This window comes from Panicum virgatum, chromosome 1N (assembly GCF_016808335.1).
Source record: "Panicum virgatum strain AP13 chromosome 1N, P.virgatum_v5, whole genome shotgun sequence".
Taxonomy (NCBI): Eukaryota; Viridiplantae; Streptophyta; class Magnoliopsida; order Poales; family Poaceae; genus Panicum; species Panicum virgatum.
This window is the reverse complement of record NC_053145.1, coordinates 47,065,432-47,080,403: the sequence shown is the minus strand read 5'-3', so window position 1 is coordinate 47,080,403 and position 14,972 is coordinate 47,065,432. Positions and strand designations below refer to the sequence as shown.

General features: G+C 46.6%; 2 protein-coding genes and 1 long non-coding RNA gene across 5 annotated transcripts; 1 reads left to right on the top strand and 2 right to left on the bottom strand.

Moving 5' to 3' along the window:
• Window positions 1-3,258: 3,258 nt before the first annotated feature.
• LOC120656193 lies at window positions 3,259-3,900 on the bottom strand. The gene is made up of 2 exons (XR_005667830.1): window positions 3,763-3,900; window positions 3,259-3,686 (listed from the first exon to the last, which is right to left on the bottom strand). It is a non-coding gene; the product is annotated as an uncharacterized LOC120656193 (long non-coding RNA).
• A 3,531-nt stretch (window positions 3,901-7,431) lies between these two features.
• Window positions 7,432-8,766, top strand: LOC120656192 (transcription termination factor MTEF1, chloroplastic-like). Its single transcript, XM_039934228.1, has one exon. It carries the CDS (start codon window positions 7,510-7,512, stop codon window positions 8,305-8,307), a length of 798 nt encoding a protein of 265 aa, XP_039790162.1. The 5' UTR covers window positions 7,432-7,509; the 3' UTR covers window positions 8,308-8,766.
• Window positions 8,767-9,019: 253 nt separating this feature from the next.
• Window positions 9,020-13,247, bottom strand: LOC120656190 (beta-1,3-galactosyltransferase GALT1-like). Of its 3 annotated transcripts, XM_039934227.1 has the most exons (8): window positions 13,064-13,247; window positions 11,319-12,232; window positions 11,031-11,245; window positions 10,672-10,950; window positions 10,455-10,583; window positions 10,191-10,370; window positions 9,849-9,956; window positions 9,020-9,427 (listed from the first exon to the last, which is right to left on the bottom strand). In XM_039934227.1, the coding sequence occupies exons 2-8, from the start codon at window positions 12,043-12,045 to the stop codon at window positions 9,215-9,217; spliced, it is 1,851 nt and encodes a 616-aa protein (XP_039790161.1). In that variant the 5' UTR covers window positions 12,046-12,232; window positions 13,064-13,247; the 3' UTR covers window positions 9,020-9,214. The 3 variants fall into 3 exon arrangements, with proteins under 3 accessions (XP_039790161.1, XP_039790159.1, XP_039790160.1); XM_039934225.1 differs by having other exon boundaries at window positions 10,191-10,583; window positions 13,064-13,245; XM_039934226.1 differs by having other exon boundaries at window positions 10,191-10,583; window positions 11,319-12,188; window positions 13,064-13,245.
• Between the last annotated feature and the right edge of the window lie 1,725 nt (window positions 13,248-14,972).

Sequence of the window (14,972 nt, the reverse complement as noted above, 5' to 3'; positions counted from 1 at the left end):
GAAGAAGAGAAATAATTGGAACCCCAAATGTATGATCAGGAATCCACTTCTTGAGAATCAAACAAATTATCCAGGCCGAAGGTTAGATCAAGAAGTTGTCGGTAAGCTATTTGAGAAAGCGGTAACTGGAAAAGGAAGTCAGGTCCAAATAGTGGTGGTGAATGTAGGATGTAAAATTAGGGGGGGAGGGGCGGGCGCATTTTCCTCTTCTTCTCTTCCTCCCTTCTCTCTTTTTCTTCTTCCTCTCCTTCATTCATAGTTTAAAATTTTGTAGGGGGCTCTTTTTTTGTGTTTTTTTTTGGGGGGGGGGGGGGGCTCCATAGAATCCATTGGGGTAGGGGGCCTAGAGCCCCCAGCACCCCCTGCATCTGCCCCTCGGTCAAGAATCCTCTCTCGCCCCTTTTGACTGAGATGCTCTTATTTTTTGCAAAGGAATATAACTCTTGATAGGACTGGGCTGGCACTATAATGCCTCAAAGATCATCCCAGAGGAGGCAGCTCTAACCATCACGTAAATTAACAATTGACATGCCTTTGAAAGAAACTAACTGTTTAATATTGTCTCCACACCAAAAGGAGCCCTTTTTCCTTGAAGACGGTAATGAACCATTGCTATAGTGTTTGTCCCAGATGAGGTGGACCCAGGGAATGTCTAATATGTTGAAGAATTTGTGCAGATTCTTTAGTAGGAGAGCCTCATTCTGAGTTTGTAGCCTTAACACCCCAAGCCTTAACTGCACCGAAGCTGGACTTTGCATTCTTAGGGTGTGTTTGGCAGGGCTCCGGCTCTTCCAAAAACAGCTCCGGCTCTGGCTCTTCAGATGGAGCGGCTTTTCTGGTGGAGTTGGAGCCGTTTTAAAAAATGTTTGGCAAAACAGCTTCACTTGTTAGATTGATGTGTAAGCCGCATGAAGCCATGATTTCATGGTTTCACCTTACCTATGTAAGCCGCTGATGGCTTCAGGACCGGCTTCACACGTGAAGCCGGTCCCAAAACAAACGTTTGGGAGGGCTTCACCTGAAGCCGCTCGTGAAGCCGCCGGTGAAGCCCTCCCAAACGGGGCCTTAATAAATTAAAACAGGGACGGGATGGGACTTCGGTTAAGAAAAGGGTACTGCGTGTAGTGCAGTAAATGTTCAGCAGCCATCAGGCCTCTGGAACTCTGGAAGGACATTGCATCATGAGCTTTCCGCAAATGGGACACTAGAACAAATTCCTGGCTGCGCATCAGTAAATTTCCCTTCAATCAGAGCGCTAAACTTTAGTCTATGTCACATCAAAAAAAATATTGTTTAGAAGTTTTAGATAAAGTCTGATTACAAAACTATTTGTAGAACGCTGGGCTAAACTACTAGACAAATTTAATGAGGTATATTAATATATAATTAGCAGATTGTTACATTAGTATCATGGTAATAAATTATGTATTAATTAGGCTCATTAAATTCATCTCGTGAATTAGTACTCATCCGTGCAAAAAGTTTTATTATTAGATTTTTTTGATATTCTAAATAGCAAGGTTTTCTTTGATGTAACATTCTCTTTGACGTAACATGAGCTAAAGTTTACCCCTTGGATAATCCGCTGGCTAGTCACAAGATGCCCAATATTCTGAAACTCGACGAGATCGCCTACTTTGACAATTTAAATCACTTTCATTACTTGGAGCAACGGCTATGTATTGTTCTTTATGGTTGTGTCGAAATACTTTGATATTTGAAATAAACAAACTTTCTTTTTTAGATTATCTTCAAATTTTGCACACTCTGCGCACATGGACTATTCTGGAGAAACCTAGTATACATGGATTAGTTAGTTGTTCTGGCATCTCGACAATTAGTATAAATGACCAAGGTTCTTTTTATCAGGGCACATAGGGCACATGGATTTGCTGTTCGTTCAAAAAAAACATAGGCAACATGGATAACAGTCTAGTATATGGATTGATGGTTATCAGAAATTTAGAATACCATGTACTTTTCTTCTGTGTAAAGGTTGTGTGCCGTCAGATAGAAGCCGTGATTTTTTCTAGTCGGGAATTATTGGAGCATTGTCGCGTCACCTTTATATAATGCTGTTTGAAATTAATAAAATTTCCTTTTAAAAAATAGGGAAAAAGTTTGTTTTTCAACTCTGAACTATCACGATCGTTCGATTTTAGACCCTGAACTACGAAACCAGACAACCCACACCTACGAACTAACCAAACCGAGCAGAATACCCCCCGAGCCGAAATCAGAACGGTTTCGGGCCACGTTAGTGTGGTGACGTGGCTGCGCTTGCCCAGTCAGCAAGCCAGCCCAATTGAAATGGCATATCTCTCTCTCTCTCGTTCCCCACTCCTTGACGAACCCTAGCCCAACTGAGGTGACGAGAGCGGCGGCGGCGGCTGACGGCACCCCGCATGGCGACATCCGGGAGCTCAAGGACCTCGCGCAGCTCGTCCCGGGCATGGAGCGGCTACAACATCGAGGATTACTCCTCTCCCATCCCTTACCGCGAGCGGCCGCTGGACTATGAGCCACCGGTGTTCTGCAAGTGCGGCACGAAGGCGGTAAGGTGGATTTCATGGAGTGATGAGAACCCTGGACGAAGGTACCTCAAGTGCTTTTTTGCACGGGTGAGTTGATTCCATCCACATTGCACGACATTGCTTGTTTTGCGTGCTCAGTCCATAATTTTTTGCGATTTTCAAGCTGGTGGTTGTGATTTCTGGAAGTGGTACGAGGGTAACATGGCAACGCCATTCATAGCTGAGCTGCTGAGAGACTTGCGTGACGCCGTCAGGACGCTGAAGAAGGAAAATAAGGAGCTAGAAACAGGGATTGCAGCTGCTGAAAATGCTGCTCAGGATGCTGTGCAGAAAGCATAGCAGAAATGCTATGAAGAAGTTACCAAGCTGAAGAAGCAAATCGCTGAAAATGAAGCTACAAAGCAGGCTTGATTGCAAGTGTGAAAGCGTTAGAGAAGGAGAGAGTTGTGCTGAGGATCCTGATTGTGGTTTGCCTTGCTGTTGTAGTAGGACTAATGTTTAGTTAGCGAATGCTCTGTATGATGTTTTGGAACAACTGGTTATGTAATGTCCTAGATCAATGAATGGGTTTATTTGGTTGAAATGATGTGAACATATTTGCCGACATAAATGAGAGACTGATGAAGCTATGATAAATTTCACATATAGCACACACAAATAAGGTTCACATACACCAGACATAAGGTAAGGCACAAACAATGGACATAATTTCAGCACACACAAATAAGGTTCAAACAACATTACATAGATAAGGTTCAGACTTCCCACACACAACTGACACAAATAAGCCATCACTTTGGCATATATGATGTTCAGAACACTGAAAAATAAGGTTCAAACAGCATTACATAGATAAGGTTCACACTTCCAGCATTACAAGCCAGGAGATTGCATCTACTTCTTAGAAGGACCAGAAGGAGGTAACATCACAAATTCACCGTATTTTGCAGGTTTTGATGTCTTCCTCTTAGGTGCCTCCTGGGCTTTGGCTTTACCATAGCCTGACCCTAAGATTACATTAACAGTAACACTAGAGCTTGCTTGTGATTGGGGAACTTGTGCCTGGAGTTTGATAGAACCAGTACCACCACTTGCTGTGGACACCTTAGCCTTTGCTGAAGTCTTAGTAACTTTTGCCTTCTCTTTTCCAGCCTGCAAACAATTTATAAGCTTGAGCACAAAATGGTAGAGAACAAGTAGCATTGTTGGGTCAGGATAGGAAACATACCTTGGACTTTGATGCAGTTTAGCTGCCTGAACTCAAGTCTGAACCTCTTTTCCTTTTGCTTGAACCCACTTCTGCAGCTGAACAACTTTGTTGGGTGCTAGACAAGAGAGCCATGGCATTTGAACATGGTACAGAACCTGCTGGTGCAGAACCACCTCTGGCTGAATCTGCTGTTGCAAAACCACCTTGTGTAGAACCCACCTTGGGCTGAACCACCTTGTGCTAAACCATTCCTCTTAGTGCAAGTTGATCTAACCCAAACCATCAAACTTTGAGCTAACCCTAAAATCCCTAACTTAGACAAATCGAATCCCAAATCAATGACCCCGTCAAATTGGATCTGGTTGAGGGACTCACCAGATCGATGAAGCCGTCAAAGCTGTGCCACAATGACCCAACACCAACGGCCAACACGATGAAATGCAGCTCCCTCACCACCGATGGGTGCGCTGCTAGGGGCCGCCGCCGCCGCCGCTCTCGTCGCCTCGGTGGGGCTAGGGTTCATCAAGGGGTGGGGAGAGAGAGAGAGATGCCATTTCAATTGGGCTGGCTTGCTGACTGGGCAAGCGCAGCCACGTCACCACGCTGACGTGGCCCGAAACCGGGCTAGTTTTGGCTCGGGGGGTATTCTGCATAGTTTGGTTAGTTCGCAGGTGTGGGTTGTCTGGTTTCGTAGTTCGGGGTCTAAAATCGGACGATCGTGATAGTTCAGAGTTGAAAACAGACTTTTCCCTTAAAAATAAGTAAGACGTTTGGATCACAATTAGGATTCCATGTATGAGTCGATATGATTCGAAGAGGTCAGCTATCATGGAAAACTCGAGACGGTCAGCGATCGCAGTTCTTATCGGATTCCACACTTTCAAAAACCCGAATTCTACTCGTACGATCTTAGTAGTTCCAGTCTGTTACCGCATAGAATTGGAACACAGATTAGACACTGTTTGCGCAATATAAGGGGAAAAGCTAAAGCATCATCGTTATCTGTCTCCGTCCACCACATAAACATGGAGGCATCACAGCTCCCGCTCGATCTCCTCCTCGAGATCTTTGCGCGCTCCGGCCCGGCCACCGTCGCGCGCTGCGGCGCCACATGCAAGCTCCTCCAGCGCCACGTCGCCGACCGTGGCTTCCTCCGCCGCCTCCGCGCCGCCTCCTCCGACCGCTTCCTCCTCGGCCTCTTCTACCACCGCAGATTCAGCCGAGAAGGCGAGGAGAAGAGCACCCGCCCCCCGCCCCTGTTCGCCGCACCCAAGTCGTCCGCCGGCTCCACGGCGCTGCCCAGCACCGTGATCGCGCGCCTGTCGGCCGAGCTCGCCGGGCTGTACGATCCCGTCGCGTCGCGCGGCGGGCTACTGGTCCTCAAGCTCGGGCAGTACTTCGACACCAGCCTCTGTGTGTGCGACCCCGTGGCCGGACGGAGCTATGTCCTCCCGCCCAGACGGATCTCCGACTACCTGCACGTTGTCATGCCCGAGGACGGCGAAGGCGGCGGCGGCGTGCCCTTCAAGGTGCTCATTGCGAGTAGCAACCTCCGGACTCAGACCTACTCGTCCAAGGCGGGCGCGTGGGGTCCGGTCACCCACACCGCGGAACACGTCCCTGGGGACTACCAGCTGGTGCAGCCTTCCCAGGTCGTGCTCGGCGGCGTCGCGCACTGGCTGTACCACCAGGGAGGGGCACACCTCTTCAGCGTGCTCGCTCTGGACGTGGGCACCGGGCAGGCGGCGTGGATCGAGGTCCCGCGGGACTGCCACCGGCGCCGCAGGGTCACCGTGGTCGAGGAGTGCAAGGAGCTGCTCCTGGCGTCGTCGGCTGACGGGGAGCTCGCCTTGCTCGTCTGGGAACGGCCGCTCGCGGTGTGCATGTGGACCGTGTCGCCGTCGTCCGCCGGCGCGGATCCCGGATCGGGGAGGTCGTGGGCTCGGCGCGTGGTGATCGACTGGGAGGCGATCCTTCGGTCGGTGCGCCCAATGTCCAGCCCACTCGCGTGCCAGTGGATCGCCTTCGAGTGGTTCGCTGAGGGGAGCGGCACCGTTGTCTTCAACATGCACTTAGTCGGCACCGTTCTGCTCAACCTGCGCACCCTGGAGGTTCGCCATCTTCAGAGGTCGCGTGGCAAGTCCTTCCCCTTTTGCCTGTACGAGCTGGATTTGGCCTCATTGCTTGCCTAATAAGCTCTCCTCTCTTCTTTTCTCCACCTCAGTATTTGCTTGGCAATAAGCCAATTATTGTACTTGCTCCCAGTCTCGAGATGAGATCACATATGTATACTTAAGCTAGTCTCAGTGTACAGTTTCATAACGTAATTATCGAGACTAAAATGTAACTGCACCGGCTAAGGTGGTCCACATTTAGGACTGGCCTTGAAACTTCCTAACATGAAATTTAGAACATAGTTAAAATCACAAATAGTATATCCCACCTTTCCCATGAAGTTCAGAACCCATTTTGAGCACATCAATTTGGACGAAGTTTAACATGATTTCTTTCATACTAGCAAAGTATTGACTCACGTATTTTAAAAATATTAAACATGTATTTTATGTTTATTCAAAAATACAAATTAGCCATTTGTATTTATTGCTAACAATGATACCTGTGGTTGCGGATCAGCATGTCGACAAATATCAGCAGGGGAATCAGCTACATCACATCCCACACTTTTATGTCAAAAGTAAAACTACAAGACTATATGTGATTTGGCAATAATCGATTTCACTTTTTACATGGAAACTATGAAGGGTCTGTCTATGTGGTGGGCCATGTTTTTAGACTTAGAATATCAATATTCCAATGAGATTGCACTTAAAAACTTAAGGGCTCCCCCAACAAGCTAATGGCATTAATTCAAGTCTGAGGCAATATGATATGCATTAAGGTAGAGATGTGCCTGGCAGTAACCAACAGACAGATTATATTTAACATACTCTAAATGGCCTAGGAGATTAAATATTCACAGACTAATTTCTATTGCCAGCCGTTCCATTTTGATTTAATCACCGATGCAACAACATTAAAAGGTGAGGTCATGGATGCTTTGCGATTATCTGTGATTTCCAGTTTGTCATATATTTCTCTCTGGACTCATGCTCAATGATTGCAGTCTCATTTTAAATGCTTTTCTGTTAATGTAGATAGAGCAAAATGATGAGCTTCAATTGCCTTGAGGAATTTAAAAGTTCATAGTAATCTACATGCCTTCTCTATCTGCTCTTTCGATGTTTTACAGAGCAATTGCAGGCCCATAAAGGACTGAACGTTTCTCGAGTATAGTAATGTTGGTCTGCTCCTTTATTTGTAATTTGAGTCAGCATTGGCAATGTTAGCTGCATGTACTTATTGGCTAGGAGCAACCTTCTCTACATCATAGAATTCATCATCATAATCCTCCGACGGTTTGATCTCCACAGGATAAACATGGTGCAGTTCATCACCCGTGTACCCGTATTCAATAGAAGTTTTTTTCTTGGCACATGAGTTCATCACCTCCTCAATGTGGCCCAAGTTGTACGCGCCGGCGCCGCAGGCGCAGCACGCGCCCTGGTCACCGCCACCGTCGGCCGGGTAGCGGAGTTGACCAGGCCGACAGAGTCAACCTCTTACAGACCTTGACCATCAGGACCGTCCATCGTGCGAACGGACGGCTCTCGGGCACAGAGTTGGCTCCTCTCCACAACGCCGCAGTGGATAACGCACAGCAGCCGTCGGCCTCCCCCAAAACCCCAGCCAAACTCCGCCATCGCCATGGTCACCCGCACGCGCCTCCCGCTCCCGTCTCCCGCCCCTCCCCACACCGCCACGGGCGGCGGCGGCGTGGAGTTCCGCCGCAAGCTCCACTTCCTCTCATCCGAGCTCCACCTCGACCCGTTCCCGCTCCTCGCCGCCAACCCCGCGCTCCGCTCGGCGCCGCTGCCGCTCCTCCGCGACTCCCTCCGCCTCCTCACCTCCCACGGCCTCTCCGCCCGCGACGCCGCGCGCGTCTTCTCCGCGTTCCCCTCCCTCCTCACCTCCCCGCCCGGCGAGCCGCTCCGCTTCCTCTCCGCCGACGCGCCGCTCCCGCCGCCGCGCCTCCGCGCCGCGGTCGTCCGGTCCCCGCGCCTCCTCTCCGCGTCCGTGCCCGGCACGCTCCGCCCCGCGCTCCTCTTCCTCCGCCGCCGCGTCGCGCTCGTCCGGGAGCCGCTCCCGCTCGCCGCCGCGCTGCTCCTGGCCTTCTCCGTCGAGCGCACCCTCCTTCCCAAGCTCCTCTTCCTCTGTCACGCCACGGGTCTCCCTGACCCCGCCGTCTGCGCTGTCCTCAGGCGCGCCCCCGCCATCCTCTCCTACGGGATCGAGACCAACCTCACGCCCAAGCTCCAGTTCCTCGCGGAGCGCATGGGGAGGGACCCCGTGGTGGAGCTGTCCGAGTTCCCGCACTACTTCGCATTCAGCTTGGAGGGGAGGATCAGACCGAGGCACGACGCGCTGAGGGAGAGGGGCATCGAAATGTCACTCAGAGACATGCTCACAAGCAACGATGACGAGTTCAGGGAGCGGCTGATCTAGGCGACGTTGTCCGACACCAAGGCGAGGTTGTGAGCTTGCATTCAGAAGCACTATGTGCTGGGTGCCTTACAACATCACCAATGGCACCGGCAGCAGTTTGGGACGTACACTATGACGGCTAAAGGTCCATCAAACACAAAGTTATGTTTCCTCTACTTGCTGTGGTGGAAGGCGAAGAATGGGCCTGATGCATGAGTTGTTGGAGAACAATGCAGTGATGAATAGCCATGGATCTCCCTCGACATAGGTGCGTGATAATCATCCGATGTCCAGATGAGTTTTGCAATAGCTTTGTTCTTTCTTTTGCTTTTTTTCTTTCTTTCTTTTTGGTGCAGTTGCTTTAGGGAAAGGGAATGGTGTGGATTTGACACAAACCAACTTGTATTCATACTGTTTGTTATTATGACAAAGGATTTTCACACAATCTTTGAAATGCCATCGTTTCATTATTTAATTTCAGTATACTTGATTATGACTGTCAGAAATTCAAACCCATGCTCACATGTGTCTAAAGTTCTCAATTGTTAGGACTTGTCTCTCTGATCTGTCAAATCCTCAGAGTCAGAAGGCTGTTAGCATTGTATTTTGGTGGTAAAATATGCACTCAGACTGCAAACAGTTTCTACGCCTTGAGTGCTGATATCCAATAACATTAGAAACAACAAATTTGGTAATGAATGGCTCCCAACTTTTAGCACCCTGAAAAACAAGATGCTCCGGAAACATTGGATAACCTGAGATGCAACGGACTAATCTATCTGTATGGTTCATTGTATTAATAATTTACAATAGTGTTGGGCACCAGAAAATGAGGAAGCTGTTAAGATTTCTTTGCCGTCATAAAAAAGTTAGTGAGTTGCCTGATAAGTAAACCTGACCATATCAAATCATCAAAATTCCTTCTCCATTAGTCAGTATTGCAGCAATGTGCTTGATGCGTCCTTAGGAGCTTCTCCCACAGGCATAGCATATCTCTTGGTTCTTGGTAATGAGCAACAATGTACCCATCATTGCAACCGTCAATGTTAATTCTTGTGTCTGTTTCATATTTTACTGGTAATCCATCCCTCTTCAGATCATTGACCCATATGCCCATTGCTACATCTTCTAGTTTAAACATCTGCAAAGAATCATTTGGGTGTAGATAACATATGAATTAGCTCCATAACACATCAGACAACAAGAAGATAGACATTAAGTAGAGTTGAAAGCATCTGATGTTGCAGGAGTGACGGCACTTGCTGCCTGTGATATTCAAGCAGAACATTTTGCGAAACAGCGAGCTGAAATGTGGGCAGCTTGTCTGGATTTTACTAGGCTTCCCTGCTTATATTTGCTTTCTGGACCAGGTTACTTTCAATCACTTGTTTATAAGCTTATAACTTGAGTTTCTCTTACGGGAGATAGCTTTTGTTTACTAGACATAGTGCAGTTCTTGGTATGCAAACAAGTTTGCCGTCAGAAGAAGTGTTTTGTTGCTTGAGGGATCAGTAAGCTAGTTTCCCATATGGTTGTACAAGTCACATATTGAATAGACATACCTTTAAATGGCTTGCTTTATACCAAGCGTTGATTTCCCTTGCAATGTCTTGGGAGACCACATATCCTGGTCCATGAGCCCATGGTGGGTATTTCTCTTCAGGCCACTCCTGCAGAAAACAATAGAAATGTTGGCATTTACATTTCTGGGTGATGGTATTAACAAACTCGTATGATAACCCCTTGTGTTTCTGCTATAAGAGCAGCATGGTTCAAATTGACTTGCATAAATGCCCTCAGCAACAAGATTATTTCACTGACTCAGAAATTCAGATTCAAAGGGATTACAATAATTGTTTTTATTTTACTTCTTCAGGGAGGAGCCTTTTATGTGAATAATTTACCTCTTGGCTTATGTACCATTTGCTTTCTGGATTTCTGTGGGGACTCGAGTCAGAATCTATGCGACCATAAAGTAGCCCATTGCTGACATTAAGCTGTTTTATTGTGGATCGGATCTCATCTACACGGACAAAAGCATCATCATCTGTTTTCATCACATACTTGGCTGATACAGCACTGGTCTGGTCACACAAAACACAGTTAAGCACACTGAAACACGAGAAGCAGGGAATGGAGAAGTGTAACTTTGTGATAATAGTGTTTACCCCATAGATGCATATTGCTAGTGTCTTCCATGTTATCAGGTTGTAGTAATCTACGAAGGGCAACATCTGGATATCACCATATGTGCGTGCCTCATTCCAGAGTTCTTCGTTTACCATGAGGTTTGTATGCTTTATAAAAAAAGGAGAGAAGTTCTTAGTCTGGTAGATAACTCTTGTTAGTTTACTATATACTAAACTTAATGTCTTAGTGTTTTACCAGGCCAACAAAAAACCGTACTGCTACTGCTCCTTGGCGCACAGCATCATATTGCATCCATGTCCTTCGAATTACCATCCTGCGCTTGAAGTTGTTTGCTGTTGAAAATATTCCAATCAGAAGGTCCACATCTTTGCCGGCTGGAATAGGTGATGACTTCAGCATTTCAATATTAGAGTTTTCCAAATCTTCTGATGTGGGCAAGCCGCTTGCAATCGCACTTACAAGTTTGAAGTCACCAGAAATTTTTACTTCAGTAACAAACCAAGGTTCCAAACCCTTGTAACAGAAGCACCGTTCGTTAGGATTGGTCTTATATCAGATTTTTTTTTCTAATGGTCCACATGTAAGAAAGTTACCGCTCTATATGCGAATGAAGTGATGTGTTTCCCATCAACTGTCATATGGATCCCCTCCAATCCTACACGGAGCGTTGCAATAGCAAGATATCCCTGTTTAAATGGAAAATATGTGCTTGATTCTCCATGTTTCTTGGCAGCTGTATGATGTTTTGAGCTCATTATGTCCCTGCCTTCTCTGCCCACCATTGCATTACATCTCTCCAAATCGTCCACTACAGAAGATGTTGCATTAGCAGTGTGCAAAGCACAGAATTAGACTGTCTGCAAGAGAGAAGTTTGAAGTACCTTGGGTTGCATTGTTAGAGTTTGTGCTGGGGCAGCGATCCTCGACCCCCCAGCCATTGTTCGCAGTGAATGTATTCTGCACTATGACTGGATCTTTAGTAATTTTGTCACCATTTAGTCGGACATTGTACTGCAGTACAGTAGGCTTTTCAGGTTCCCCTGGAAGTGCTGCCCCGACAAGATCAATCCAAAAGTTACCAGAGAGCACTCCAGGAGTGCCTATAAGTGTTATCGATGAACCGACAATCAGCCCACAAGGTACACCAATGGTGGAAGAATCAGTCCCCGACTTGGAAGCGTCCATTCTGCGAATCGAGTATGGGCACAGCCTCTCTTTTTCCCTGTGCTGATAGCTTGCATTGTGAGCTGATGCCGTCAAGTTTCCCCATGCAGTTCTTCCATCGTTGATCGCCTCGCTTGCATGAGGAAGGCCATTGGTGATGCTGGATAGCTGCTTCATCTGATTCCATGTGTCTAGCCACTGAAACACTTCTGGAGAGGTCCTGAAATCCGAGCTGTTTGAAGTTGAAGCATCTGTTGCTGCTGCTCCTGGAATGGTTTCTTTTGCTTCCACTGGCCTATTGAGCCACTCAAGGGGATTGGTCTCGAGGATTTGATACCGAGATATCCCTGAAGTTGAGCTGCTCATCGCTATCAGGTACCGCACGATCACCAGAGAGAAGGCGGCGATCGAAACTGTAATGGCGAGCTTATTTGTCATCCACATCTTTGGTTAATTTGTTGCCTTTTCCCTGGTGCTGTGGCGATCACAGAATCAGAACATACCTTGGCTTCAATGGGATATTGGCAGCCCTCTAGGCTAGTCTTTATCCTCCTTCCCTTCTGGTGAAGGTCCAGGCCGGATAGCACCTGCCAGAGCACTGGATGTTACTCCTCCAGCTTGATCACTTGTTCTGTTATCGAATTCAAGCATACTAGTACACGTTATGACATTTCAGGGCACCCCAAGAACAGAAAAATACAAATTTCAACTAAATAGTTGAAATCCGAGCACATATATAGACTGGGTGACAGCTACGGACTGAAAGCGAAAGGAACTAAGGAAGTTGCCGGCCATCTCTATGGCTGACCATTTCAAAAATGAAAACCAGGGAAGGCCAAGTGTGCGCCGTGCCGGACCAGGCGGCCACAGTCAAGTCGTGCGTGTGTCGCCGGTTCTTGCAGACTTCCATCAAACGCGTGGGCGGCAGTTCTGACTTTTGTCTTTTCGTCAGGAAATGTCCAGGACGGTTATTCTCAGGCAACGATATTTGTCATTTTGTTGATGTGTTTTCCTTTGTGGCATAACGTGCCTAAACTATAATCTTTTATCCCTTGTATTCTCGGAAGGGGATGTCCGTTGTCTGAAGCCCAAAATATATCGTCTATCATCTAAAAGCTAAAAACACATACTGAAAGCCTATCAATTACGAGTTTGCCAAAGGTTTTTTTTTTTTGAGCAGGAGTTTGCCAAAGGTTGAGAGAGAGAGAGAGAGTTGGATCACTCTGCAAAACATAATTGATGGAGTAACTACCATGCAAGCAGGCTGTGTCGAGCAACCGCTCCGTTTTCTTACTGAAAAAAAAAACAGAGGAGCAACTGCTGCTCTTCTTGATCATGGCACTAACTCGAGCTAATCCAAATCAACAAGAAAGCAAGAATTGCTCCGGACATGGTCCATGGATGAAACTTGCTTCTTCTGCAGAGAGAGAGAGAGAGAGAGAGAGAGAGAGAGATTAATTACCTGGTGCTTGGATCTTCGGTTATGGAGACGGATGGTCGTCGCAGGGAGATAGATGAGAGGAGGAAGAGGAGGAGAGGGAGGCGAGGCGGCAGGGCCTTAGCATATGCCTCCGGGCTCCGGCCGGCCGAGGGGTTAACGGGCGACAAATACGAGACCGCGCGTGGTGCTGACCGCGGAGACGCCCAACCAAAAACTGCCGCTGCAGGCTTGCAAGCGCAACTCTTTTTTTTTGAGAGAGAGAGGATGCCAGCGCAACTCTTCATTCGCCTTGACGGGCCTTGGGCTCGTATTATTGCCATCTGCGAATCCGAGCGCCATGGGCTGCGAGGTGCACATCTTGATAGGCCTCACGCACGCAGCGGATGGGCTTGGGTAGTAGATTCTTTCTTTCGTTTCGTTTCGTTTCGTTTCCTTTTCTTTTCTTTTTTGTTTTATGTACACTATCGTGCGGCCTGCTGAAAAGGAAGAAAAGAAGCCAGGTGCGCCGGCAGCCGGGCCCACCGCAGGCGGCCTTGGCTGGAACCCATTAGCCCAGCTAACGGCCGTTAAATAACCAGCGTCGATTGGGTGGAAGTGTGATAAGGGGGAAGGTCTTGTCCGAAGTCTAATTGGTCTACCGAAAAAACAAAAATGAAAAATCTGTTGGGTCTACTCTTATAGCTGAAAAAACCAATTTGCCGGCCTTTGCTATGATAGCGCTGTCAACCGATCCCTTGAGTATTCAGTCGCACATCATTTTCTTAGAGTACTTAATCCCGGTTGTTCGAGTGAGCTCTGGAGAGTGTCGTTGCTTGTCCCAATGCTCTTTTGAAGAAGAAATATCTATATTTTGGCTTTTGCCTAAAGAATGCCTCAAAACATATCCGCATCGATGGATCAAAATAAAGAAGCTACGACTAGAAGGTAGTAATAGATTATAGTTCTAATATCTCCTTCACAACCTAATGCAGTTTTAAGTCATTCTTAGCAAAAAATATGTAAAGTGTGAAGTCGGACTTTTTGAATCCGATCCTTAAATTTTTTTAGCTGAATTTCTAGACCATTTATCACTCCTAATTACAATACACTACTTCTAACTACCATTAATGTCAGCGCTATGAGATCCCTCAGTTCTAGCATTATAATTGTTCTTATGGAGTAACACTATCCCAACTATCGTCGTTCTCTCGTATTGAGGAGATAGCAAAATCTCAAAATTGTATAGTGTCTGCATGTGAGGTCGAGAACAGAGATACTAAAGGTAAATGCATTATTAGCTAAAAGCACTTTGCCATAAACAAACTCGCGAGTCGTGCATGGCTCAGTTAGTTATATGTGTTTTTTATGGTAAAACTTGTCCATGCAAGTTTGAGCCTCTGATTTGATGCAAATACCTCTTTTGCTATTTTCTCAATAGTAAGCGATATGCACGTTAACAATAAAGTGTGTATGGTGATTTCTTCAGACTTCATCAATCTTGGGATCTATCAATCTAATCTCATATGGTCCCTGACCTGATAAGATATGCATGTGTTTTGTGGAAAAAAAAGTGATCTACTACTACATGTTATATAAGAGGAAATCCAAACCTGCCAAAACCTTAACTTCTTTAAGGATAAAAAAGTTGGTGCATATAGCTAGGTAGAGCCCGCTACGCGCATTCATAGATGTGATTTGTTGTATTATGTTTTAAAGAAAATAAATTTTATCACCAAATAAACAGTGTCATGTTATTGGAAAGTCTGAATTTGCCTAAGACGACATCTTTAATGGGAGGAGAAGGCAACAATCTGATTTGTTGATCCTAGAAAAAACTCTCACCATGACTTTTAAATAAAAGAAATGTATAGACAAACAAGGTAATTCTAGGACTACATTTAACGCATCTGCCGTCATATACCAGCATGAATATGCATAGAAAAAGGTAAAA

What these genes read in the sequence shown, in the direction of transcription:
- LOC120656192 (XM_039934228.1), top strand. Translation starts at nt 7,510, where the DNA reads ATGGTCACCCGCACGCGCCTCCCGCTCCCGTCTCCCGCCCCTCCCCAC.
- LOC120656190 (XM_039934225.1), bottom strand. Translation starts at nt 12,045, where the DNA reads ATGTGGATGACAAATAAGCTCGCCATTACAGTTTCGATCGCCGCCTTC. An exon ending in TACGGTTTTTTGTTGGCCTG is followed by an intron (nt 10,584 to 10,671) that starts GTAAAACACTAA and finishes TTTTTTATAAAG; the next exon opens with CATACAAACCTCATGGTAAA. An exon ending in AATGGTACATAAGCCAAGAG is followed by an intron (nt 9,957 to 10,190) that starts GTAAATTATTCA and finishes TGTTTTCTGCAG; the next exon opens with GAGTGGCCTGAAGAGAAATA.